Below are 26,366 nucleotides of genomic sequence, written 5' to 3' on the forward strand. Positions count from 1 at the left end.
ACACACAGTGTCTAATCGACATGTGCCTAGGACAAAACACACACACACACACGCACACACACACACACAACACACACACACACACACACACACACGCACGCACGCTCTCACACACACACACACACACACACACACACACACACACACACACACACACACACACACATACTACAGGCCTAGTGTCTAATCGACATGTGCCTAGGACAAAATGGTAACTAACGAACACACACACACACACACACACACTATTAAAAAATAGTTTGAGAAAGAGAATACTATGCATAATATCACAAATACTATACATATCTCCAACAGTTACGCAGCTCCGCGGGCGTGAGACGTGTGCCCAGAAAGCTGCAGGCATTTCCTCTGGATCGCAACACCGAGTCTGGGAAAAAAAAAAAAAAAAAACTGGTCGCTCTGGGGACTTTGGTTTCTGTAATAAGTTTGTCACCCAGCTGTTTCAAAAACCAAGTGCACAGTTGCCCCAACGCTCTGACGGTCTCCGATCATATTGGGACGCATATTGTCAAATCTATAAAGACCAAAATCTTAGAAAACTCTCGGGACAACATTGCTATCAATAACATGGAAAGGAAGGCTAATGTGCCAGCTTTCAGGAGCACAGCAACTGTCCTTAATATTTTTTTTTTTTTTACAAAATGCATAAACTGACATAGTCTAACATGGGGTCTTCCTCGAGAGGTAAAGAAGCCAGCACTTGTTGACGCAATTTGGACAGCCGGTATTATTTTAATTATTACATTCATGAGAGCAGTGTTAAACCTGTAGGGATCATACAGCACCTGGGGAAATGATAGGTAGTCTGGTTCGATTCAAGGAAAGGTAGGATAGGTCCAGCTCCTTGGGTAAAGAGCTCACCACCATCCAAGCACGTCCCTTGAGGGCTCCAGCATTACTCGACTTCAACAACGTGACTTCATGACTCTAAAGAGACAACCCTTGCCACTTTGTCAACTTCTTTTTAAACCTCTAGATCAATTTAAATAAATATCTTCCAATTGAGACACTCGCCTTCTATTATCCAGTGTGCTCCATGTTATACTCTTGCACTTCTCCGTGCTCCACACTCATTTAATAACATTAGAATAGTGGAGCCTTCTACCGTGGTGGACCATCGGTCTTGTGACCGTAGGTCTTAGTCTTCCTGCGCACCAGCCATGGAACCGATGCTACTGAATGGGTATCTTATGACAAAAAACTCGCATCAGATGTTTTGCCGACGAATCAAATAACAGCAATAAAGAATATAGGAACAGCACAGTTTTTATTTTGGTCCATGCACTGGTTGGCATTTTATTTCACCCAGTGTTCTTCAATAAAAAAATCTGAATTTATGCATTTTGAATTCGTTGTTATGAATTTTAGTTTCATATAGAACTTAATTCGTCTCTCATTTCTATCTTTTTAGTGTTAGATGTTTACTAAAGCAGAGAGCCCAAAGGAGGCAATGGAAGTTTTATGTGAAGTTTTATTAGTAATGATAAATAAATATTACTGAGACCCTATTGAACAGTTTGCTATAGAAATCCTCAATGAAATTATGAAAATTCTTTGATCAGTTAATAAATTACTATATATATTTGTAAAATATATCATATTTATAAATTTTATTAGGATTACCTTAGGTTCCTAGGGTAGTTGTGGAAATTTAAAACGAAATTGATATTAGAAATGCATAGTTTTAGTTAACTGTTTTCCTTGTGGGGAGGGAAAAATGCATAGCTTCAGTTAACTGTTTTCCTTGTGGGGAGGGAAAAATGCATAACTTTTATTGTTTTTCCTTGTAATAAGAGGGCTAAGAATTAATTCTAGTGATGCTAAGTTCTTGCTTAAATCTCCTTGTGTGCTGGTATAGGCCTGGCAGAGTACGGGGCCACGAGGAGAGAGTACGAGATGCAGCTCAACACAACACTGCTGTGTAAGTGCTTCAGCAGCCGCTTATGGGAGAACAGCAGATATGTTACACGTCAGCTGGACAAGATTGGTCCTGTCCTCAGCGACGCACTTGTCCGCTCTAAAATCACCTCCTTCACTGCCCTCGAGGCAGAATCACCCAGGAACATTGAACTGGTACCTAACATTTTTTTATGATGACTTTCACAGTAGCATTAATTATAAACATTTTCATATAGTCGGACTTGAGTCCTGGAAATGGGAAGTACAATGCCTGCACTTTAAAGGAGGGGTTTGGGATATTGGCAGTTTGGAGGGATATGTTGTGTATCTTTATATGTATATGCTTCTAAACTGTTGTATTCTGAGCACCTCTGCAAAAGCAGTGATAATGTGTGCGTGTGGTGAAAGTGTTGAATGATGATGAAAGTATTTTCTTTTTGGGGATTTTCTTTCTTTTTTGGGTCACCCTGCCTCGGTGGGAGACGGCCGACTTGTTGAAAAAAAAAATTGTAGATGTCAAACTTTATGTATGAATGTGATATTACACTTGTAAATCGCGCATAAAACATACACTTTGAGTAGACCTCTTTAGGTACTCACACCTTCAGTAGATTATTTGAGTACTCAGACTTTAAGTAGGCAGTTTTTAAAGTGCTCAGATTGAATAGCCATTTTTTTTAAACTCCCAGACTTTCAAGTCTTATTCTTTATGTGGTTACAATGAGTAGCCTATTCTTTAATCACCCACACTTTGATTTAGCTATTCTCTCTGAAGTGCCTAAACTGGGTAGTTTATTATTGAAGTTCCCATACTGGGAACGCTATTCAATTTCCCACAGTTTGAAACTAGACACAAAATTAACGTTTCCATCCCTACAGTGGGATTGTTCTCAGCAGATAGATATACAGTACATCAATCCTGTGAGGCGTATTACCTAAAACATTATTAATGAAGTCACAGTGTTAATCAGACCCAATGATTATAGTTATATCGGTAACCTGTCCATCATTCAAAATCTTCCGTTTGACATCTGCTGTAACGCCATAAATTCTACCCACTTCCGGATTATTAAGGTTTCTTTCTCTTTCCTAGTCTGTCTTCTAACTGCCCAGACGGAAACTTTTCATCAATATGTTATTCCATTCATTCTCTTGCATGTCACTTATCTATCATCTGTTTCTTTGTTACTTAATTACCTATTAGTTTTCCCTATATATGATTTTTTCTATCCCACCTCTTTCGCTCCAAAACAACTGCATCATATATATGAATACCAGACGTGAGACGCCTCAGTGTGCTGCCTCACCGAAATATTTTAAATGTATCACAGGTATTTTAATTATATCTCCCAAAATAACAATTTGCACAGGAAATGCTTAATTATTCCATGGGGTACATACGTTGTAGGTACTGAAAAGTAAAATATTGACCGAACTCACTGGTCGTCTCCCGCCAAGGCAGGGTGACCCAAAGAAGAAAGCAGTCACCATCATTCATTCAGTCTGGTATTTATAATGACCTCACATGTTATATATGCCTTTCAGATCCTAAATAGGCAGCCGCCCTTCGGTAATCGTATCCGTGACCAAGCAGTGAGGCTTCCTCGCTACGAACTGATCGTCCAGCACATCAATGAGGTGCGTTGGTGTGTATATCACAGTGTCTTCGTTTTACTGTATTAATTTTCTTACGAGGTAGCGAAATTCATCTTTAAACTCTTCCTATAAACTTGTAAATAATGTAATTTTTTCTTTAAATTAGGTTATGTTACCCAAACTTATATGAAAGTATATTTAACCACAAAAAAAGGTAGTATTGTCACACCTGAAGACCTCGACCCGTCTTATTCTCCAGGCTCTGAAAGATCCTCACGGATTTGATACTCACCTGTTTGTGGTTGCAGGGGTCGATCCATAGGTCCTGGACCCGTCTCTTCGCTAGTCGCTACTAGGCGCTTCCAAATGAATGTAACAATAGTAATAGGTTCTGAATTTCTGAAAATCCCGGAGTTTAGTGGTCACTTTTTATGGCGTTACTAAGGTTGCATAATGGAACTGGGTACTTAACTTATGACCAGAGCTTTGGTAAGATGGGAAGTGCTGTGTAAATATACAGCATGAATCAAAACACAAGATGCAGAAGTTAATGGAGCAGTTGGAAGGGTTTAAGAAGAAAGTGAATACAGAAAATAAAAAGGTATTAGGAGTAATACGAAGGGATCAATGGATTGATATGAAATTTGAGTTGAATCATATTGTAGTTAAGAGAAAAGTAGCAAGTGTTAGGAATTCTGTGGAAAAGAAGTGTGTCAGTGGCGGTTATATGTGGATGGTCTCTGAGTATATTGGCGGTGACACTTCTGTATGGGTGAGGTATGATTCGTGAATATTTAAGTGAGGGGGAAGGCTGGAGGCAGTGGAGATGTATAAGATCAGTGTGTGGTGTGAATATTAGTCAGAGAATAAAGAGTAAGAAAAAAGTAGAAAACGGTGTGGTGAATGTGAAAGGAATAATTCAAGAGAGGAAGGATTGTTGAGATGGCTTGGTAATTAAGAAACAATGGAGAAAGAAAGGTTGACCAAGGTGTACATGTAGGTTGGAAGGAGGGTGTGAAGAAGTCTTTTTTTAAGAGGTAGGGGCATGAGCATCTAGCAGGCATGTGTGAGCGTACTAAAACCAAGTGGAAACAAGTAGTTTTTGAGATTTTACGTTCTGTTGGAATGTAAGGTATATATATGTGAGGTTCAGAGGTGACAGACAATGCATGCACTATGAAATGTGGGTATAGTTGCTCTTCTGTGGCTAATTGGATCATGGACTATTACCAACCAGAACGCCAGATGAGCAAAGAGTTTATCCACCAAACCCCAACCACTGTAAATCATTACCCGAGTGCATGCGTGCATCACCTGATTATACCATCCTATCCTAGGTTTTAATCAACATAAATGTATGACTGTGGTGCAACGGTCAGCACGGCTGCCTTTAAAGCAACAGACGTGGGTTCGACTCCCGGCAGAATTTTGATTTTTTTTCGAATTAGGTTTCTGTGGTGTTTCTTTTTTATGAGTGAGGTGAAAGTGTTGAATGATGATGAAAGTATTTTCTTTTTGGGGATTTTCTTTCTTTTTGGGTCACCCTGTATCGGTGGGAGACGGCCGACTTGTTGAAAAAAAAAAATACGATGTACTTAAGTACATTTGATAGATCCTGATGTTACACTACGTAAGTGGGCATAAATTAACATGATGCATGCGTATTTTTTGTGCTGTAGGTGAGAGTTGAGCATAGTGAGGTGAGGGTGACTGTGTGTCTCGCGAACCAAGAGGAGGTGCGGGCAGGCGCCACAACCCCCAAACACCACTCCTGCAGACTCATCCTCGGCGACGCTGACAACAACGTCCTCTACAATCAGCGTATCACGTTAGTCTCATGTCATCACTAAATCTTTACATGTAGTTGCTAAAGATTCCTTCGACTGACACAAATAATGCACAGATTGTAATTGTGCGAACGCCAGTCTTGCTGATAGTATGCAAATGTTGGGCAAAGCGGTGTGAAAATTATTGCAACAATAACAAATAATAATAATTTCGGTATTATTGTTAGTGAATTTAAAACGAATTATGATGAATATTTATTTGAGCATGAAGCGCAAAAATACAATCTGTTAGTAATGTATTTATTTAGATTAAACTAAGTCTTCTGTTGTACCTGACGTGCTATAAAATGCCGAGATAAACTCACCCAAACCCTTGCAAAGAATCCCTCCAAATTCTTCGTGACAGGCGAGCACTACAAATATATAAACCACAACTGACATCCTCACGAATCATATATTTTACTTGAGATATATTTTCTATATATATTGTAATAATGCTGGTAGAATTACAGTATATTAGGTAAAAGACAGAAATGCAACTAATGCGACATTTTATTGTGGCATTAGTTGGCTACAGATAACTAGGAGTTTGTACCAACATTGTATATATTTCTAACAAGAAACTTTATTGGTAAAACTATTATGTACTTGCATTTTTAAATAGGTTAGGCTGTTCGACGATAAAAATCTTAAAAACAATAAGTGCTTCAGAAATGCTCAAGAAATACGTATTTAATGTTAGCTCACAAAGTTCAGTGGCTGGAATAATTCACGACAAATTGGAAATTAAAATGAACGGTGTTTCAGTCCTAGATCACTCGACTTTATAATGATCCAGGACGGACCGAAACATGGTCCAATTCTCACTTCCTATTTATGAGTTTACTAGGAAACTATTCTTGCAAACAAAGTTTTTGCAAGCCAGAAAAATGCTTGAAATTTTATGTAGTAAATTAAGAATGTAATTAAATTCCAGAGATGCAGCACTGGTTATATCTGGAAGTGTGTCTCGGGTGGTGAAGGTGACGAGGGCTCAGACGGGGGATGAACTACCTGTTAACTTTATCTCTGAAACCTGGGGTAAGTCCCACTCTCAAACTCTTGACTTATTATTGTTTCTTTCACGATCGACATTTTAGCATGATCTATTTTACTGCATTCTTTCATTTCTGTTTTTGTACAGCTGTGTCTTATCTTTTTCCTAGACTGTACATAGTTTCTGTAGTGACCTTCCGTCACATCACTATTGTATTTAAAAAGAAAATACCGAGTATTAACTTCGGAAAGTTAATAGCCAAAAGAAATCCAAATAATTTTGGCGTATTAACATTTTTTTCTTTTACATGAATCAGCTGGTCTAGATGTGCAGAGCAGCTACAGTCCCCGCTACCTGCCTCGTCCACAGACCTTCTCTGCTGATCCCCACATTACTATGCCAGCACCATTAGCACCTCACAAACAAAGTACTATAATCTCATTTTATGTCATGTTTGCTATATATTATGTACAATTTTACTTCAGAGCTAACAGCTTTTGAAATTCGTGAACATATAAACTAGTTATGTATTATAATGCCCGAAAAGCGTTGATTTATGTAACATTCGGAGCTTCCCTTTCGCTTATACAGTGTAAAGTGCTATATGGACCATGGTCGCCCCACAACAGTGTGCATCACTTATGCTAATTACCAAGATGGCAACCTCTGATGAACTCAATCGATTGATAAGATTTGTTCGAATTTCTAAACCGGAAGGTTAGCCACCCAGGATAACCCAAGAAAGTCAGTGCGTCATCAAGGACTCTGTCTTATTTCTGTTGGGGTCCTTCAAGCTTGTCCCTCAGGATGCGACCCACACCAACATAAGAAAGGATAAACCCATGGCTTGATTTGACTTCGGAGGGTATACTGTTAACCCGTGATATAAACCAACAAAGTCAATTATTATTATGGCACATTTCCATAGGAAGTGATCACAATTGTGTTTATATCAAAATTATGAACATGAGTTGGTAAGCAATTTAATCGATTAAGATGCCTTCAAAATCACAATTCACTACAGCCGAAAAAAATGTTAAATAGATAGACTCTTAATATATGCGTTGTTAGGTTACGTTACATTAGAATTTCGTCTTTTAACAAAATTTAACCAGCTTGAACATACAGTAACGCCAGTAAATGAAATAATGCATAAGGACGATAAATTTGTTGGAAACAGAAAACAAGAGACTCACGAAGGTAACCATTAGTCAAAAATTGTGATTATATATTTTGTCAACGTCACATTACAGACGATATTCTGAGTCAAGTTATCTCCAGTCTACAGTAAACATGGAGGGTATTCCGAGGGGTCAACGCCCCCGCGGCTCGGGGCATTGACCCCTCGGCTATAGAAGTTCATGACGTGTGTGCAGCCAGTTCAGATAAAAATGTAAAGGTTGAAAGTTTAAATAGTAAGGTAAAGTCATAATATATACAACGAACCTTAAAATTAACGAACACTTGCACAAAACTGATTCCCATGCCGGGAATCGAACCCGGGCCTCCTGGGTGAAAGCCAGGTATCCTAGCCACTAGACCACATGGGAGCTGAGAGCCTAGTACACTTGTTTTAAGAAAAATTTAAATGAGATAAGTAAGTTTATTCAGGTATACACAAATACAGTTACATAGAATTATCATACATAGCAGCATATGTGTAGAGAACCTAGGATAACCCAAAAAAGTCAGACAGTGACTTATTTCCATTGGGGTCCTTTTACCTTATTATTATAAAATAAAGGTTAGAAGATTTTCTTATTATTCTATCATGAAGATAACATCCTATTATCATACTAAAAAGACTATCTACTACACGAGGGTCATTAAGACTACAATACGAGGGTCATTACTAGGAATAAGGTAAAAAATTGCACGTATGTTAGCTAAAAAATAGAAAATCATACCCCTCCCTTTCTGTAGCTACATTCATCAGACACCTTTTTAAATGCATTTATTTGGCTCTTTATACAATTTCACATTTTTACGAGTGACTTGTATGCGTATATAGTTTAGGACAATCCAGTAACGTCAAACTAAGATTTAGATATAATTCTCAAGGACCCCAGTGGATATAAGTCACTGACTTTTTTTTTGGGGTTATCCTGGGTAATTTACACATGTGTGAAACTACGTATGATAATTGTACTTGTGTGTAACTGTACCAAAATAAACTTACTTAAGCTGGGTTATAGTTGCCCGTGACACCCTCTGTTAGGATGTTCATCCTCTAACTGAGGTACAACACTTGAACGCAGGGATGGGCATCAAAGGATCAGGTTGCCTGATAAATCTAATAAAATAAAGAACTACTGATTACCCAATTTATCCCTATTTGCAGTCTCCTCTTTCCAATTTATTATTGAAAATGAATTAAAAAATTACGTTTAGTAGTTTACATAACTAGATTCCTGGTATAGAATAAGTAATTTAATACGAATTCAAAATTCTAATTTTTTATTTTTTTTATGCAGTACGCAGATAATGTAGTTTACATGTAATAAAATATTGTTAGACAACAAAGAAACCCACTAGCATGCAGTAAATTTCTGACCAGCAAATAATAAACTTTATCATCTATAAAATTATTATTGAAAGCAGAACTTTAACCTTAATAAATGCCCTGAACAGTACGTAAGTGTTTTTTATGCAAAGCTTGTCAGTATTACCATACCATTTATAACCAACTTCAGAAAGCTGGATTAGTATTTTTCACAGGATCTGGACACTGTTAAGACAATTATAAACAGTTACAAAGGACTGAAAATCCCTCTGTATTTGCCCGAGTCCCTCATTTTAAAAATATATTCCGCGTGTTTTCCCCAGGCAATTTTTTTCTCATTTCTCCCCCATGTATTTATATTTCCCACTACTTATGGGAGTTCCCCTCTGCGCAGAGTGGCAGCCCTAAAGGGGGATGCCACTCCTGCAATGTATTTTTTTTCGTTAGGTTCACAATTATTGCATACACAAATTTTCGCTTGCCTTATTCGGCAAGAAGAGCGTTGCTATTTAAGCCAAAATCGTGCCGAATAGGTAAAACTTGCGATGTTGGCTTAAGTAGCAATGCTCTTCTTGCCGAATAAGGCAAGCGAAAATTTGTGTGTAATAATTTCTGAAAAATCATTGAGCGTAGCGAATAATAATAAATAAACATAATGAAATGTATTTACATTTCATTATGTTTGTTTATTATTAAATTATTGTAAACTTATCTAAAATATATTTAGTTGGATTAGGTTAAATTAAATTGCGCTTGTTTTAATAAGGGTAGGTAATTTTTCTAAGGTTCTTTTGGTACAAAATTATTAATTTTTACATTAACATAAACAAAAAAAATATCTAAACGTATACGAGAATATTTTAGAAAGGACTTAATTTTAAAATGAGTTCTTGCTAATTGACCAGTTTTACCTATTCTTTACGACACATGCACACACTTATTGGGCGTGAAAACGAGGTACATTGGCAGGCGAGTTTTAGAATTTGGCTCCGTGTCTTCTCGATTGCTGAATGTATTATTTGCAGTTTTCAAAGATTTATTAATGATTGGTTTAGGGTACTTCAAGTTAAATCCCATGTTACATATATTCATTATTTCGTCATTTATGAACTCTGTCGATCCGTAATGGATACCAATATACAAGTATCATTCCTCATGAATAAACACGACATGTGGTCCATAGTTATGTTTGTTGTATACGTTTGGCGATGATGCCGAGTGTTTAAACGCTGGATGAACCAAACAGGTAATAATGAGTGGTGACCGGTTTGATGTATCATAGTGACCTGCTCTATATGTAGGGTCTATATTGAGCCGATCATGAAACATTACAGCGTACAGTTAAGCGTCTTCGTATTGTCGTATATATTATTTATATATACCTTACAGGAGAGAAATATAATATTAATAAGGATGTGAAGGTTAACCTATGAAAAGTTGGAATGTGTACAAATTTGTTATATGTTATTCTCATGAGTGATATAATGTTCTTCAATCTGCATCATCAGTCTTTCATTACGGTAACATATACTGCAGATACCTCTGTCGCGTTTCATTAATAACTTTCTCATTTTTTAGCACTGCAAAATATGAGTTTTTTTTTAAATAATTTAAAATTAATATTTAAATAATTGAACGTATTTATATCATTTCTTTTTTACCTGTGTATAAATTTCTATTAAGTGAGGCAGTCGTCCCCTTCATTTATCTTTCCATCTTATGAGGGTGCAGGAGGCAGGGAGGGTGGTGGCAAGAACAACACTGTTGCAGTGAATGAAGGAGGCTGGCGTGCCTGCCTACATACCTGTGGTGATAAGCGCACATGTGCCCACAAGTGCTGTAAGGTGGGTCTCCATGTCTCTACACACACAGTAAATGAGTAATAAAGTTAAGTTGGGTGTGAACCGGACATTTTTCTACGGAAGAAATGTTGTGGATGAAATTTTTGGATTCATTGTTTAATGTTTACTGTAGTTAAAACTCGTAGTTCACAAGAACTTAGAAAACATTTACGCTCTTTGTAGATGATTACTTTATCTCTTTTTATTCAAAGCGAAATTTGTCATGGATTAAAAAAAAAAGAAAAAGGCTCACAAATATAGGTAGGTGTGATATGCAGTACCGTACTTTATTTGTGTATATATTACAGAGATATTTAAGCATGTAAATACATCAGTTATTCTCGCTGGAAGGTTGGTGTCAGCTCCCGGCCGGAGTGTAGCAGCAGCAGCAGCAGCACCGTGGGAGTGCCAGAGATGTTACAGGAGATCCGTAAGAGAAGCAACCAGTTGCTTCAGACATCTGTTAAGAAGATCAAGGTAGGCAGCACACGTGAAATTATACATATCCCCATATGTACTCTTTGTATGCTTGTAACTTAGAAAGTTGTCTGTGTTATAGCTTACTGATGTTCAAACAGTTCACAAAATTATGTTTATTACCCACTTGTTTTGATTCAGATTTATATCTATCAGATGAACGAGAATGGAGGAACAACAAGTCTTTCAAAGTTCAAGTATTCCCCATGTGGTCCCCGCTTGATGCATGTACCTACTCCTATACAGTCCAGCACCTTACAAGTCAATGCCAATGATAACCAAAAGCCATCCAAAACATACTGAAATATAACGCTACTGAAACTTATAACCAGGCCAACACTAGTGAAAATAAAAACTGTGGTAATGCTAATAACCGAGTGTTTCACGATAGTACCAACAGCCACGGACGCATTCCTCGTCCAACGTATGCGGATAACCAGTGTCAGATAGAAAAATTGATCGATGAAGATGTCCTGAATGAATTTGAAAATGGGTGGAATTTTGATGAGGAATACCAAGATGATTTCCCCGAAATGGATATTTTCACGTCAGAAAAAGAAAACTATACAGGCGAGAACAAGGTTTCGACGGAGACATATGAAGGCACATTCAGTAAGCCACTAGGAGCAGAATATCCAGAAGTTTCGGAGAATTTGTCAACTTCTTGGAATAGGTTTAAGTTTCGACAGAAGCACACAAAAAGTCAGAACCAAGAGCCAAATAATCAACTACATCCACCGTACACCAAGTTGCCGCCAAAAATCCAGCTAAATAAACCATCTAGCCAGCGGTCCACTGACCAGCGACCTGAAATTAAACAAATGCAGCAAATACAACAAGTTTCAGCAGTACCCGAGTCTGAACAAAGAACACAGAACATATCACGGATGCAAAGTAGAGAAGTACAAAGGCTTTTGTGTCAGGCAAAAGGACAGAACCACAAGGCAACACAAAGACATTCACAATCCTCTGTAAATAATAACAACCGATTGTTGAGTCCTATATTAAAAGAGGACAGTCAGAATAAGCTAACTGTGAGTTCCCTCGGAACACAAATCAAGCAAGATACCCAGTCATTACGACCTTTAGGAATACAAACATTTCGGTACCATCGGCCCTCAAGCCCTTCAGCTGTGAAAGCTATACAGCCTCAAAGATTTATACGACCAACAGAAACAGAAAGTAATTACGACGAAAGATGTGTGAGGACTTTTGGAGAACAAAGTAAGCAGCCTCAGAGTTCAACACATTTGTCAAGAGCACAGGCAAATACACACCAAGAGTCTCTAGCTCTACAGACAAAGCAGATTAGTCGACCAACAGTAAGTCAAGAAAACCAAGCCGGGCACATCCAAACCCCAATAAGACCTTTAGGGCAACAAGCCAATCAAGGCCAAAGACCAGTGCAACTGCCATTTGAACCAACTAATGATTTTGCAGGGACTATGCCGCCATTCCCTCAAACCAGGCAAATAAAAACGCCCCTGAGGATGCCATCACCATATACTTATCAGAAGCCGCAGCAGACATCTGTTGTGCAGAGCATAAGAAATCAAAGATTACCACAGCCTCTGGACTCGCGTGGATTTACCTCTCAAAATCATTATCCACGTCTAGCAAATAATCAGAACCAAACGGCTTCGTATATATTTAGCAATGAAAGCTCAAAACCTGAGCAAGCAAGTTTTCAAGAGAAACATCAAGAACCAATACCCTTTCGCAGCTATGGTTCAATACCACAAGAGTACCAGACACTAAATTATCCCCAAGTTACATCCTCTTGCTTACCACACACCAGTCTTCCTAATTTCCAGCATCATGAAGACGAACAGGTTGTCACTCCAGGTGAACACTCTGACAGTGGAAGAAGTGCCCTTGTACAGCAGTTACACCAATCTAATGTTAATTTGGTGAGTCGGCGGCATCAGAGCTTGGAAGATCAAGTGATGCCAGTACAACTTCATAGCTTGAACTACCCAAGCCAAACTCTAGATGAAGACTATTACTCGCAAGGTTCTGATTACAAAGACTGGAGTGCCTTACAAGACTATGAGTTACCCTTCGACATATCAAAACAAGAAATGTGCGAGAGCAGCTCTAACCCCAGTAATTCTTCACACCTAAAACCTGTCGCGGGAATAAAACCATCAGTTTCTTACTCTGGACAGTGTACTGGAAGCACACAAGATAAAAATGATCCATTCTCTCATCTTACGAAGGAGTGGACAGAGTCACAGTGCGGGAGGCCCCGCAGTAAGCTCAACATTTTTACCCCAACTGTCCCAACAAAGGAGCTTCGCTGTGGCGCTAAGGGTTCAGTCTCGTCCAAAGAACCACGGCAGCATAATGACGACTGGCGAGACCTCGAGATGTTTCAGTGGTGTCGCCAACAAGAGATGTTGGCTCTACAGTCCCTGTATCACAGGGTTCAAGAACCTGTTGCAAGGAAGCCAAATGAACCACAGCAAGCTGGTGGTGAATCTGATCCCTCTTGCGGCAACCAACCACCAGCCTCCGACACTCGGAACACACACAAAATTAGTCCAGGCAAGCTTCATATAACTTACGGGGCTTGGGATAAGAATCCAGCCGTGAATGTTGGCTTAACAGGGATTGGCGGCGTCCAGCAGAATATAAACATAAACTTATCAGGTATTCTAGGGGACGCTGGAGTTACGCAGTCAGCATCACCAACACTTTCATCACCTGCTACCTTCTCTCAGGTAGGTTCAAGTACCTTCGCCTTCCTTACTGCTAAAAAAAATGTTTTCCATTAAGCTTTGTAAATGTGGAATGATGTAACCGTGCTAATATAATTTGTTAGGATTCAATCAGATCGTCTACTAATCTAGGGAATTGGATCTGTGCTCCAGTTCCTCGAATTGAACCTGAATGCCTTCCATATCCCCCCCACAGGTACTGTATAATCCTTACGAGTTTAGCACTCCCCCGTAATAATAATAATACACGTTGGTCATTGAGGCAGCAATTCACTTGTACACTAACGTCAAAGAATACTTTAATCCCTAAAATAGGGATTAAATTAGTTTGTCGATGTATATACACATACCACTCGATGTATATAAAAACTTGCTAATTCGTCCATACTGCTTTTTTTGCAAGAGTGACATTTCATAAAAAATCACACAATAAGTGGGATGATATAAAGTTTTTAATGGCTAGGACATAGCTTACGACGCACCAGATGTACCACAGACTTTCAACATAGTTTGTCAAGATAAGCTTGAAAATATCACCCCTCAAGGAAGGTTCCTTGATGTTGGAGAGGGGCTCTTGATTTAGGGAATTGGATCTGTGCTCCAGTTCCCCGAATTAAGCCTGAATGCCTTCCACATCCCCCCTCCCCAGGCGCTGTATAATCCTCCGGGTTTGCGCTTCCCCCTTGATTGAAAATATCAGAATTCAGTAATATAAATTGATAACCAGTACGTCCGAGTTTGCATTGTAAGCATATATGAGCCATTGACCTATATCAGACCCACAATTGTGATCCTGACCTCTACTGGAGTGTATCTCAAGGATACATTATCATTAGCATTATTATCATCGTATTAGTCATCTGTATTTGTGTTCCAGTCTCGTGGTGAGCCCCAGGTTCCAGGAATCCTGAAGAAGCCCAGCAAGGGGTAAGTATTTAGTTATGTTTACATGTCCCGCACGTATCTTCATATATGGATACAGTACATTTATTATCCGTACACATTGCAGTAGCTAATAATATTATGCCAGTAGTTACTTATAAATAAAAATGTATATTAGGCCTGCGGAGATTTTCAGGTATGTTTAAATTTCTGTGCGTGTTATTAATGGTATTCGTAACTTTTGATAGATGTGTCATAATGTTTTAACGGACTGCTGTATTATAATTGGCTCAGTGATCGTAACCTCAGGTCTTGTTTAGCTGATTGTTTTGTCCACTACTGTTCTGTCATACTGTAAGTAAATCCTGCTGCTCAGTAGCTGAGCTGTCCTATTGTAACTGCTACTATTCTGTAGCTCCGCTGGTACTGCGTAATTGCTGTTGCTCAGTAGCTGTGCTACTGTATAGTAGCTGTGCTGTCGCTTAACTGCTGCTTTTGAATAACTATGCTGCTGTTGTCCAATGACTTATGCAATCGTGCAAATAATTTTATCCACACTGTTAAGTTTGGTCCTTGAGTTGCAGTGTGTGGAGTGCCGCGCCTGACATCTTCGAGGGAATACTGTGAGAGCACGAGAGAGAAGAAAAAACTTGTCAACATGGAAGGCGAATAATTCAGTAGACACGTAATAACCAGGCAGGAGGAAGATAAATTGATAGAAATATTGAAAAGGAACTGCTGGTTATCTATGTATAGATTGGGTATTTTGATGAAAAGTATGGTAAATTGAAGTAAAATTATAAATCAAACAAATGGACAATAAATGAGAATAATACAATAAATGTTAAGTATGAGTATCAGATGATGAGTAAGAAACCACAAAGAAGGTTAACGGAGAGAAAGCAAGAAATGCTACATATCATATAACTAACAGCTGGTCAGTGAGATATTGTGAGTAACAAAGTAGAAAAATGAATTCACGGACGATACGATAAAAAAAATCGAATAATGAAAGCATGAATCACAAGGGTACTCTAGGAGCCTTGGAAAGGTCTCTGCTCACACCAAATTTAAGGAAGTTATTGTTAAAGCTCTTTAATATTGATTTCTATATTACAAGTTTCATTTGTTTTATTTTAATTCATTCATTCATTCTCCCTCCCTCCCTCTTTCCATTCATAATAACCCTTATTTCATTTTTCAATTAAGAATTTTCTTTGTTATAATACATAATTTTGAGATAATTAATACGTTGTATAATATATCAATCTACTTTGCTGACACGATATTTATTTATCTTGAATAACGTTCCAATAATACAAGGGTATTGCATCCATTTTTGGTAATAGCGGTAAGAAGTAAAAAAAAAAAAAAATACTGGAATTATAAATTATGAAATCGTTGCTTTAATTTTTGCAAGGTAGGCTTTTCTACTAAAACTACTTATATTTAGTATGACGGAAAAAATGTATGAGAAATATAATATTTATTAGTTCTTCTAATTGTATTTTTTGCCAGTTATTTCCGTCTCCCTATGATAGTAGCTTCGTTACATAAATAACGTTGCTCACACAGTGATATATTAATGCAGTGCTCATCTTATGTGAGAATGTGCATGGGATATTATATGCATTTATTTTTTCTATAACGTGGGCAACTTGAAGACCTGAAACCTCCTCCAGCTGTATCTGACAGAAGACCTGAAACCTCCTCCAGCTGTATCTGACAGATGACCTGAAACCTCCTCCAGCTGTATCAAGGAAAAATGAGTTTCTTCTAGAAGCTGATTGAGCATTTTCTTATACTGTATATGTATGTGAATAAATGGCTCTTGATGGAAGGTATTGGAGCTTCCTATGTTGGTGAGGGGCTCTTGATTTAGGGAATTGGGTCTGTGCTCCAGTTCCCCGAATTAAGCCTGAATGCCTTCCACATCCCCCCTAGGCGCTGTATAATCCTCCGGGTTTAGCGCTTCCCCCTTGATTATAATAATAATAATAATTGGAGCTTCCTGCTCTTGCTACAAACCTGTTAACCCACTCATTTCCTGGCGCTGTTTGACTTTTGAGTATAACACGTCTCAAGAATGGAAATATACACGGTAAAAAATACCTGCCCCGAGTGAGGATCGAACTCACGACCTTGAGATTATGAGACTCACGCGCTGCCTACTGCGCCATCGAGGCTATGGTGACGTTACCGTCTACTTTTAAAATGTCAAATTTATTACTAAATAAATACAAAAAATATATTCTTTGGGTTGTTAACCCGAGAAAGGTAAACATTCGTAGAGCTTACTGCCGTTGTATTTTTTCCCCCTAGAATGTGAGCTGCTGGTACATACTATCGTTCACTTTATGAATTGTTTACCTGGAGTCAATTCCGGAAGTCACCGCCCCCGCGGCCCGGTTCCAGACCAGGAGTCCTGGTTGCCGTCTTGATCGATCAAGCTGTTTGTACCTGCCTCCTGCAGTCTACAACGCGGTTGATTAGGAACTATTTTGTAGAATCTGTCGAGTTCCCTATTGAGCTTGTTGGTGATCCTCCCTTATTCATGAACTGTCTTTGGAAGTTACCTAATCTCACGCCTGAAGATCTGCACTTGCGTCGAGATCTGAATTAATTAATCATATCTGGAAGTTGTCAAAAAATTTCGCTTCACAATTTTAAAACAGCTTCCCGTGCCGGGAATCGAACCCGGGCCTCGCGGGAGAGAGCCGCGTATCCTAGCCACTAGACAAAACGGGATGTGGTATTTTTACCTTATTACTAAGTTTAAGGCGAGAGAAATACAATTAGTTTTCAGAATTTATTATTGTTTTCTATGATTTGGCCTCATTATTTATATTTCCTATAATGTATTTGATGTTCAAAGAGTCTTTCGGTTTATATTAAGCTTAGATGATTTAGTTTTTATTTTGGCAATCAATACTCGGCATACCTTAATTTTTTACAATTTAAATAAACTAGATTATACCCGGCTGGTTAGTAACCTAGGATAATGCGGTGAAAACTCTGTAGTTTATTTCCATTTGGGGTCCTTTGATTATTTTTACCCCAAAATGCGACCCACAGAAGGCGACTAACACTCAGGTACCTGCATACTGCTTGGTGAACAAACAACAAATGTAAGGAAACAATCCGAACCAGGTCTCTCAGATGCGAACCGGGGCAACCATTTTAAAGGCACACACATGATATTAGCACTCATATATGTTTTATGATGATTTAACCTAAGATGGCCCACTGAAGCCAGAGTGACTTGACATTGCTTACTAATTCATTGGAGCTCTACAGGTCCTTCCCAAGGATGCAGTCCACAACCAGAACCGTGGACTAACTCCTAACTTTCTGTATATTTGCTGGTTGGTGAAAAGGAGCTTCAGGTCTGAGAAGACATGTCCATACGTTTCCCAGGCCCAGGATGATCTGTAGGCTACTAAATATTCAGTTTGGATATAGGTTTATTTTTTCCTCTCGGGTATTCGGAGGGGCCTGCAAATAATATATTTGAAGTTATTTTTGCCTTGTAGAATCTGATAACATTTTATCCTTATTGCAACCACTGTGTAAACATCATAATCTTGAGCCATATGTATAGTGAACATAAATAAATTTAAACGCTTTCTTAACACTTGTCGCAGGGTGGCTGACTACTTTGTTAAGCTAAGTTTGCTTAACATATCTTTTAAAGCCTGATGATTTACTTGTCATACTCTACTGAGTTGGAAAATTTCAATATTGCAAGGAAGTTGCATTAGCCCTCTTACTCTAAAAATATTCGTGCTGGTGCAGTATTTTTGGAACAGCCTACTTTCTCAGTTCCTTCGATAGCTCAGTTGGTAGAGCGGTGGACTGTAGTTGAAACAATGTAACGGAAATCCATAGGTCACTGGTTCGAATCCGGTTCGAAGGATATAGTTTTGGGAGCATTCATTTATCCTAATCGGATCATCAAAGTGCTGGATATTCGCCAAGGGTATTTAGGATATGCTATTAGGCGTGTTCCTTGTATTTTGGATGGCGTCAGCCAGCGGATGCTTTACTAGTTTTTGGGTCATCATTTAACTAAGAGTCGTGTTAGTAGACACTAGGCCTATCTCTTAACAAATAAACCACCATCATATCTCCTAAAGGTTATTCCTCATTTCCCTTGTCTCCCAAGGAAAACGTAACTAGTTATGCATTTTTTCCACCATAACTAACCTTGCCAAAATTTGTCATAACTTCATTTACTAACTTTAACTATATGCATTAAAAAATCAGTGTTCTTCTGGGGTGTTGAAAGTTAGACATTTTCAATAAAGTTCATGAAACAGTTTAATATGAATAAATAATCATTTTGTCAGACTACAGACAATACCTGAGTATTAAATACATAACCTGGAGAGAGTTCCGGGGGTCAACGCCCCCGTGGCCCGGTCTGTGACCAGGCCTCCTGGTGGATCAGAGCCTAATCAACCAGGCTGTTACTGCTGGTTGCACGCAAACCAACGTACGAGCCACAGCCCGGCTGGTCAGGAACCGACTTTAGGTGCTTGTCCAGTGCCAGCTTGAAGACTGCCAGGGGTCTGTTGGTAATCCCAGTTATGTATGCTGGGAGGCAGTTGAACAGTCTCGGGCCTCTGACACTTATTGTATGGTCTCTTAACGTGCTAGTAACACCCCTGCTTTTCATTGGGGGGATGTTGCATCGTCTGCCAAGTCTTTTGCTTTCGTAGTGAGAGATTTTCGTGTGCAAGTTCGGTACTAGTCGCTCTAGGATTTTCCAGGTGTATATAATCATGTATCTCTACCGCCTGCGTTCCAGGGAATACAGTTTTAGGAACCTCAAGCGCTCCCAGTAATTGAGGCGTTTTATCTCCGTTATGCGCGCCGTGAAGGTTCTCTGTATATTTTCTAGGTCAGCAATTTCACCTGCCTTGAAAGGTGCTGTTAGTGTGCAGCAATATTCCAGCCTAGATAGAACAAGTGACCTGAAGAGTGTCATCATGGGCTTGGCCTCCCTAGTTTTGAAGGTTCTCATTATCCATCCTGTCATTTTTCTAGCAGATGCGATTGATACAATGTTATGGTCCTTGAAGGTGAGATCCTCCAACATGATCACTCCCAGGTCTTTGACGTTGGTGTTTTGCTCTATTTTGTGGCCAGAATTTGTTTTGTACTCTGATGAAGATTTAATTTCCTCGTGTTTACCATATCTGAGTAATTGAAATTTCTCATCGTTGAACTTCATATTGTTTTCTGCAGCCCACTGAAAGATTCGGTTGATGTCCGCCTGGAGCCTTGCAGTGTCTGCAATGGAAGACACTGTCATGCAGATTCGGGTGTCATCTGCAAAGGAAGACACGGTGCTGTGGCTGACATCCTTGTCTATGTCGGATATGAGGATGAGGAACAAGATGGGAGTGAGTACTGTGCCTTGTGGAACAAGAGCTTTTCACCGTAGCTGCCTCAGACTTTACTCTGTTGACGACTACTCTCTGTGTTCTGTTAGTGAGGAAATTATAGATCCATCGACCGACTTTTCCTGTTATTCCTTTAGCACGCATTTTGTGCGCTATTACGCCATGGTCACACTTGTCGAAGGCTTTTGCAAAGTCTGTATATATTACATCTGCATTCTTTTTATCTTCTATTGCATTTAGGACCTTGTCGTAGTGATCCAATAGTTGAGACAGACAGGAGCGACCTGTTCTAAACCCATGTTGCCCTGGGTTGTGTAACTGATGGGTTTCTAGATGGGTGGTGATCTTGCTTCTTAGGACCCTTTCAAAGATTTTTATGATATGGGATGTTAGTGCTATCGGTCTGTAGTTCTTCGCTGTTGCTTTACTGCCCCGTTTGTGGAGTGGGGCTATGTCTGTTGTTTTTAGTAACTGTGGGACGACCCCTGTGTCCATGCTCCCTCTCCATAGGATGGAAAAGGCTCGTGATAGGGGCTTCTTGCAGTTCTTGATGAACATGGAGTTCCATGAGTCTGGCCCTGGGGCAGAGTGCATGGGCATGTAATTTATCGCCTGTTCGAAGTCATTTGGCGTCAGGATAACATCGGATAGGCTTGTGTTAACCAAATTTTGTGGCTCTCTCATAAAAAATTCATTTTGATCATCGACTCTCAGTCTGGTTAGTGGCTTGCTAAAAACTGAGTCATATTGGGACTTGAGTAGCTCACTCATTTCCTTGCTGTCATCTGTGTAGGACCCATCTTGTTTAAGTAGGGGCCCAATACTGGACGTTGTTCTCGACTTTGATTTGGCATAGGAGAAAAAATACTTTGGGTTTCTTTCGATTTCATTTATGGCTTTTAGTTCTTCCCGCGATTCCTGACTCCTATAAGATTCCTTTAGCTTGAGTTCAATGCTTGCTATTTCTCTGACTAGTGTCTCCCTACGCATTTCAGATATATTGACCTCTTTTAGCCACTCTGTTATTCTTTTCCGTCGCCTGTAAAGGGAGCGCCTGTCTCTTTCTATTTTACATCTACTCCTTTTTCTTAGAGGAATAAGCCTTGCGCATACATCGAGTGCCACCAAGTTAATCTGTTCTAGGCATAAGTTGGGGTCTGTGTTGCTTAGTATATCTTCCCAGCTTATATCGGTTAGGACTTGGTTTACTTGGTCCCACTTTATGTTTTTGTTATTGAAGTTGAATTTGGTGAATGCTCCCTCGTGACTAGTCTCATTATGTCGGTCTGGGGCTCTACGTATACATGTCTGAACCTCAATTATGTTGTGATCTGAGTATATTGTTTTTGATATGGTGACATTTCGTATCAGATCATTGTTAGTGAAGATGAGGTCTAGTGTATTCTCCAGTCTAGTAGGCTCTATTATTTGCTGGTTTAAATTGAATTTTGTGCAGATTTAAAAGCTCGTGTGAGTGTGAGTTTTCATCAGAGCTGCCTCCTGGTGTTATTACTGCAACAATATTATTTGCTATATTCCTCCATTTTAGGTGCCTTAAGTTGAAATCCCCCAGGAGCAAGATGTTGGGTGCAGGTGCTGGAAGATTTTCCAGACAGTGGTCAATTTTTAACAGCTGTTCCTGGAATTGCTGGGATGTTGCATCCGGAGGCTTGTAGACTACCACAATGACTAGGTTTTGGTTCTCGACCTTTACTGCTAAAACTTCCACTACATCATTTGAGGCATTTAGTAGTTCTGTGCAAACAAGTGACTCTGCGATGTACAGGCCAACCCCCCCCCCCTTTTTGCCTGTTCACTCTGTCACATCTGTATAGGTTGTAACCTGGGATCCATATTTCGTTCTCCAAGTGATCCTTTATGTGGGTCTCAGTGAAAGCCGCAAACATTGCCTTTGCTTCTGCAAGCAGTCCACGGATGAAAGGTATTTTGTTGTTTGTTGCTGGCTTTAGACCCTGTATATTTGCAAAGAAGAATGTCATCGGACTGGTGGTATTGTTGGTACTGGGGGGGGGGGATTTTTTTCCGGCATTAGTATCTGTATCTGTTGGTTTGGAGTGGAGGCCATCGACTGTGGTTCCACTCCAGGAATGACTGGATTTGGTGTACGATTTCTGCCATTTCCTGCCAGTTTTTTTTCCTTCCTGGCACTAAAAAACCTCTCCCTCTTGAGTGGCTGTGGCTACCCAGGTTTTCCCATGGCCTGGATGTTTTGTATCTTTTTGTACCCTTTAGATGGTGTTCCTGGCAATTTAAGTTATAGCACAGTCTTTCCTGTACTGAAGAGGTACACATTTCAGGGTGAAAAAGCTTACAGGAAGGGAGTTTGCATTTTCCTGTTGTCATATGGGCATGGCATTTTCTAGGGTGGTCATATTTGCACGTCCCGTCTGTTTTTCCAGATTTCCCATGTCTGCAGATACCAAGTGCATAGTATGTGCACAGGCTTGGTTTCCGTTTGCCTTGGGTTTCTGTGACTGTATTCCCTGTTGGTGCATGTTTCCCTGTCTTATTCCTATCCTCCCTAGCACCAACAATGGAGCTCCCACCAGTTGTTTTTGGTAATATATCCTCACTATTGCTAGTGGAGTCCTCTTGTTTGCTATTTCCTGTGGTATTTCTAGTTTGTAATATTGGTTTTATCTTATCTTTGACTACACTTGTTTCCCCACTATGGCTCCTGTCCCCTGTGAGGTCATTTATATGTATTCTTTCCTGCGTATAATTCCCGACTACCTGGACAAAATCTCCAGCTTCACCATTACTGTCTCCCAGGACAGCACTTCCAGCTTCACCATTACTGTCTCCCAGGACAGCACCTCCAGCTTCACCATTACTGTCTCCCAGGACAGCACCTCCAGCTTCACCATTACTGTCTCCCAGGACAGCACCTCCAGCTTCACCATTACTGTCTCCCAGGACAGCACCTCCAGCTTCACCATTACTGTCTCCCAGGACAATACCCTGCCCCTCTAGGTTCCACATCCTTACGCCTTATCACACAATTCCAATCACCACCAATTACAGCTACACCCGGAAAAGCACGCAAATAGGACATCCTTCACAAATTTATCCTTAATACGCACATCTCCCTCTGCCGGACCATATACACACACCAAACTCATCTGTACCCTACCCCACCACCCATCTACATGAATCACCCTCCCCTCCCCACCCTCACAATGCCTCACTACGAACGGGCTAGTTTCCCTTACCAGGATCGCAACTCCTCCTTTCAACCTTATCGCATGCTCCACATACACATTATACCCATTCACCTTTAACTCATAACCTGGTCTGTAGTTGTGTTCCTGCATGAACACCACATCAACACTATTACGCACCAAATATTCATTAAACCATACACACTTTCTCTCTGATCTCAATCCATTAATGTTCAATGTCATGCACTTGAAGCTTACAGAGTGGTTTTCCTTCTTGACCCTGGTACTGTCTTGCCACCAGATCGTTTCGTGACACCTCAGTCCCTCTCCCCCCCTTTAGAAATGCTCTTAACCAACCCCTGCCCCTTAGGGCCGCTGTGTCCTCTCTGTGTAACTTCCGCCCAGGACTTTTTGCCAGTGCGCTGAGCAGGCGTGATCACGTCCTCGGAGTCAGATAGCACATCAGCGCGCTTCCGTGATGCTCCCTCTGCTTGCATCATGTCGTCTGTTACATTGTCCCGGTGGACCTCCACCTCCACAGCTTGCATCAAAATATTCTTATCACACTGCGCAGACCGCAGATCCTGTTCCACGCCTTGATCCACAGCAGACCCAAGAACTAGGTCTGGACTCCAACCTTCCCAATACTCTTGTCAGCCAATAACACATTTAAAGCCACGGCTAATGAGTCTTCCACATCGCTATCACTCACAGTCAGGGTGTTCTCTTCTAACACCTGAGCTGCGTTCAATGAAGGGGTCCCCCCCTCGTCACACCTGCTGACTCCATCTCCTCAGCTCTCTCGACCTCCTCACTCCAGGACCCACCTTGTATAGGCAGAGTCACATAAGGCAAATCTTGCTCCTCACCCTCTCTACTGCTGTATGTCATTGCCGTTGTTCCATGTTGCCACACCTTCCACACAGAGCCGCTAGGTGATCATATGACCCACACAACCGACAGGTCCGGCGTTGCCCAGCGTATGTCACAAACACCTGGTTCCGAAATTCTGGCAGCACTACATACGACGGAATAGGGTAACGTAACGTCATCTTCACAGAATACATTCCTTCGAGTATCCTTGCGTATGGCCCAGTAGCCCACTTCCCAACAGTGGCCACATGTACTGTACCATATTTGCCCATCGCAAGACGGATGTCAGAATCATCCGCCTCGAATGGCACATTTCTAATCTTAACCCATGTGTAATGGCGAGAAACGTCGTGAAGTTGCACGGTCACAGCGGAGTTAACTGTCAAAATAACCTCCTGGTACTTGTCTACCACCGCCTCATACACACTTGCCAAATTAAACTTGACAAAGATCCTCGTCGTGCCATTCAGCGCTACTCCACATATCTCCTCGTTAGCAATACCATATGTATCTCATATGATTGCAGGTCCACAGAAGTTCCTGTCACAGCCCCACGGATAAGCTCAACACAGACTGTGTTTATGCGTCTCCGGCTGGCCTGCGCCATACTGTGAAAATATAACTGCCACTAATCAATGCCAGGGGCAGCAGCAGCACACATCCTCACTAAAAGGTTGAGAGACGAAATGAGGTAGCTCGCCTGAAAACAGCAGAGGGGTGCAGAGCACAACCGCACTCTACCGTGGTCAGGCAGCGAATAATAAAATCCCTATTATTGCCCAATTTTGCTTTAAACTATATTGACCAAACTTATTGTAAACTTCTTTTATTGACCATTTTTATTCTATACTTTTTTAAACTAGTATTTTCAACTACAACTTTTATATTATCCTGTCTACCATCTTACTAGCATATTATAACCAAGTCATTGCCATTTTTATTTTTATCATTTTTTTTATTATTCTTTTGCTACCTTAACTTGTGTATTTTATCCTGTCAATTTAAATCTAGTTATACTCTAATTCGTGTAAACAACTTATATAACACCTTAGTGCAATTACAATTGAGAGTCTTGTGCCTTTTTTATATTATTAGATTAAACTCAGTTGTACTATAGCTCATTCTAGCTCAATACATAGTCAATACCAAATTCATTATATTAGACCATAGTGCAATTACTAGTGAGAGACTGGTGCTATTTTTATTTTTGTATTTTTATATTACTAGTTTATACCTAGTTGTACTTTAGTTCATTCCAGCACAACACATAGACAACATCAACTTCATTATGTGTAGTAGTGACTATACTCTATATGACCAAAATACTCTAGCTATATACTTGTCCAAACTTCCCACCACTACAGATATCAGTACTAGAACTCAACACACAACTCAGGATATAAATAACCATAATTTAAACCTAGAAGATGATTGATCACATTGACCATGATCTAAACCTCCATAATCTGACACCCAATCAAAACCTATTGGAAAGTAACTGCCTTTATTACACAGCATCACAAGCCAGCACTATCCTAAACAATGCTAAAAGTCTATCAGTACTTAACTACAACATCAGGTCCTTAAGCAAACACTATGATGACCTCCTGGCACTCCTTGAATCACTAAAGACACCCTTCTCCTGCATTATTCTTACTGAGACCTGGGTTAAGCAGGACACAATAGATATCTACCCTCTTCCAGGATACACAGCAATTCACAACTGCAGACCAAACCAAGTTGGGGGTGGTACTGCAATCTATTACTCTAACCAATTATCTTGTATTAGCACCACTTGCTTTAGTGATGAATATGGGGAATACATTTTTGCTAATTTTACTGTAAAAAACCATAAGACACCTATAACAATCGGTGCCATTTACTGGATACCTCACACAAACATCCCAAATTTCAGTGAGAAATTAAAGTCACTAATAACAAACAGACAAATGAATAAGCACCACCTTCTCTTAGCTGGAGACTTCAACATCAACCTTGGCATACTAGATGATCAGCCTGTAACTGATTTCATCAACAATATGAACAACACACTTCTCATACCAACAATAACTAAACCAACCAGGCTCACTGAGACAAGTGCAACCATAATAGACCACATATGGACCAATATACTAGCCCCC

The 26,366-nt window shown here is 39.9% G+C and overlaps 2 protein-coding genes and 3 non-coding genes across 5 annotated transcripts in view; 3 read left to right on the top strand and 2 right to left on the bottom strand.

Moving 5' to 3' along the window:
• LOC128705167 (probable ATP-dependent DNA helicase HFM1) overlaps positions 1-14,031 on the top strand; it is a 163,062-nt gene extending 149,031 nt beyond the window's left edge. Inside the window, exons 21-28 of the mRNA XM_070086427.1 lie at positions 1,880-2,094; positions 3,466-3,558; positions 5,196-5,344; positions 6,280-6,383; positions 6,656-6,766; positions 10,574-10,686; positions 11,035-11,160; positions 11,442-14,031. Coding sequence (XP_069942528.1) covers positions 1,880-2,094; positions 3,466-3,558; positions 5,196-5,344; positions 6,280-6,383; positions 6,656-6,766; positions 10,574-10,686; positions 11,035-11,160; positions 11,442-13,937 — 3,407 coding nt within the window. The 3' untranslated portion in view covers positions 13,938-14,031. The remainder of the gene's footprint in view (positions 1-1,879; positions 2,095-3,465; positions 3,559-5,195; positions 5,345-6,279; positions 6,384-6,655; positions 6,767-10,573; positions 10,687-11,034; positions 11,161-11,441) is intronic.
• The window catches only part of Bet5 (blocked early in transport 5), a 550,922-nt gene that overhangs the window by 379,364 nt on the left and 145,192 nt on the right, over positions 1-26,366 (top strand). The gene's annotated exons all lie outside the window — the stretch shown is intronic.
• Positions 7,818-7,889, bottom strand: TRNAE-UUC (transfer RNA glutamic acid (anticodon UUC)). The gene has a single exon. It is a non-coding gene; the product is annotated as a tRNA-Glu (tRNA).
• On the bottom strand, positions 16,876-16,948 carry TRNAM-CAU (transfer RNA methionine (anticodon CAU)). Its single transcript has one exon. It is a non-coding gene; the product is annotated as a tRNA-Met (tRNA).
• Positions 18,587-18,678, top strand: TRNAY-GUA (transfer RNA tyrosine (anticodon GUA)). The gene is given in 2 exon segments: positions 18,587-18,623; positions 18,643-18,678. It is a non-coding gene; the product is annotated as a tRNA-Tyr (tRNA).

Source organism: Cherax quadricarinatus, chromosome 1, assembly GCF_038502225.1.
Source record: "Cherax quadricarinatus isolate ZL_2023a chromosome 1, ASM3850222v1, whole genome shotgun sequence".
Taxonomy (NCBI): Eukaryota; Metazoa; Arthropoda; class Malacostraca; order Decapoda; family Parastacidae; genus Cherax; species Cherax quadricarinatus.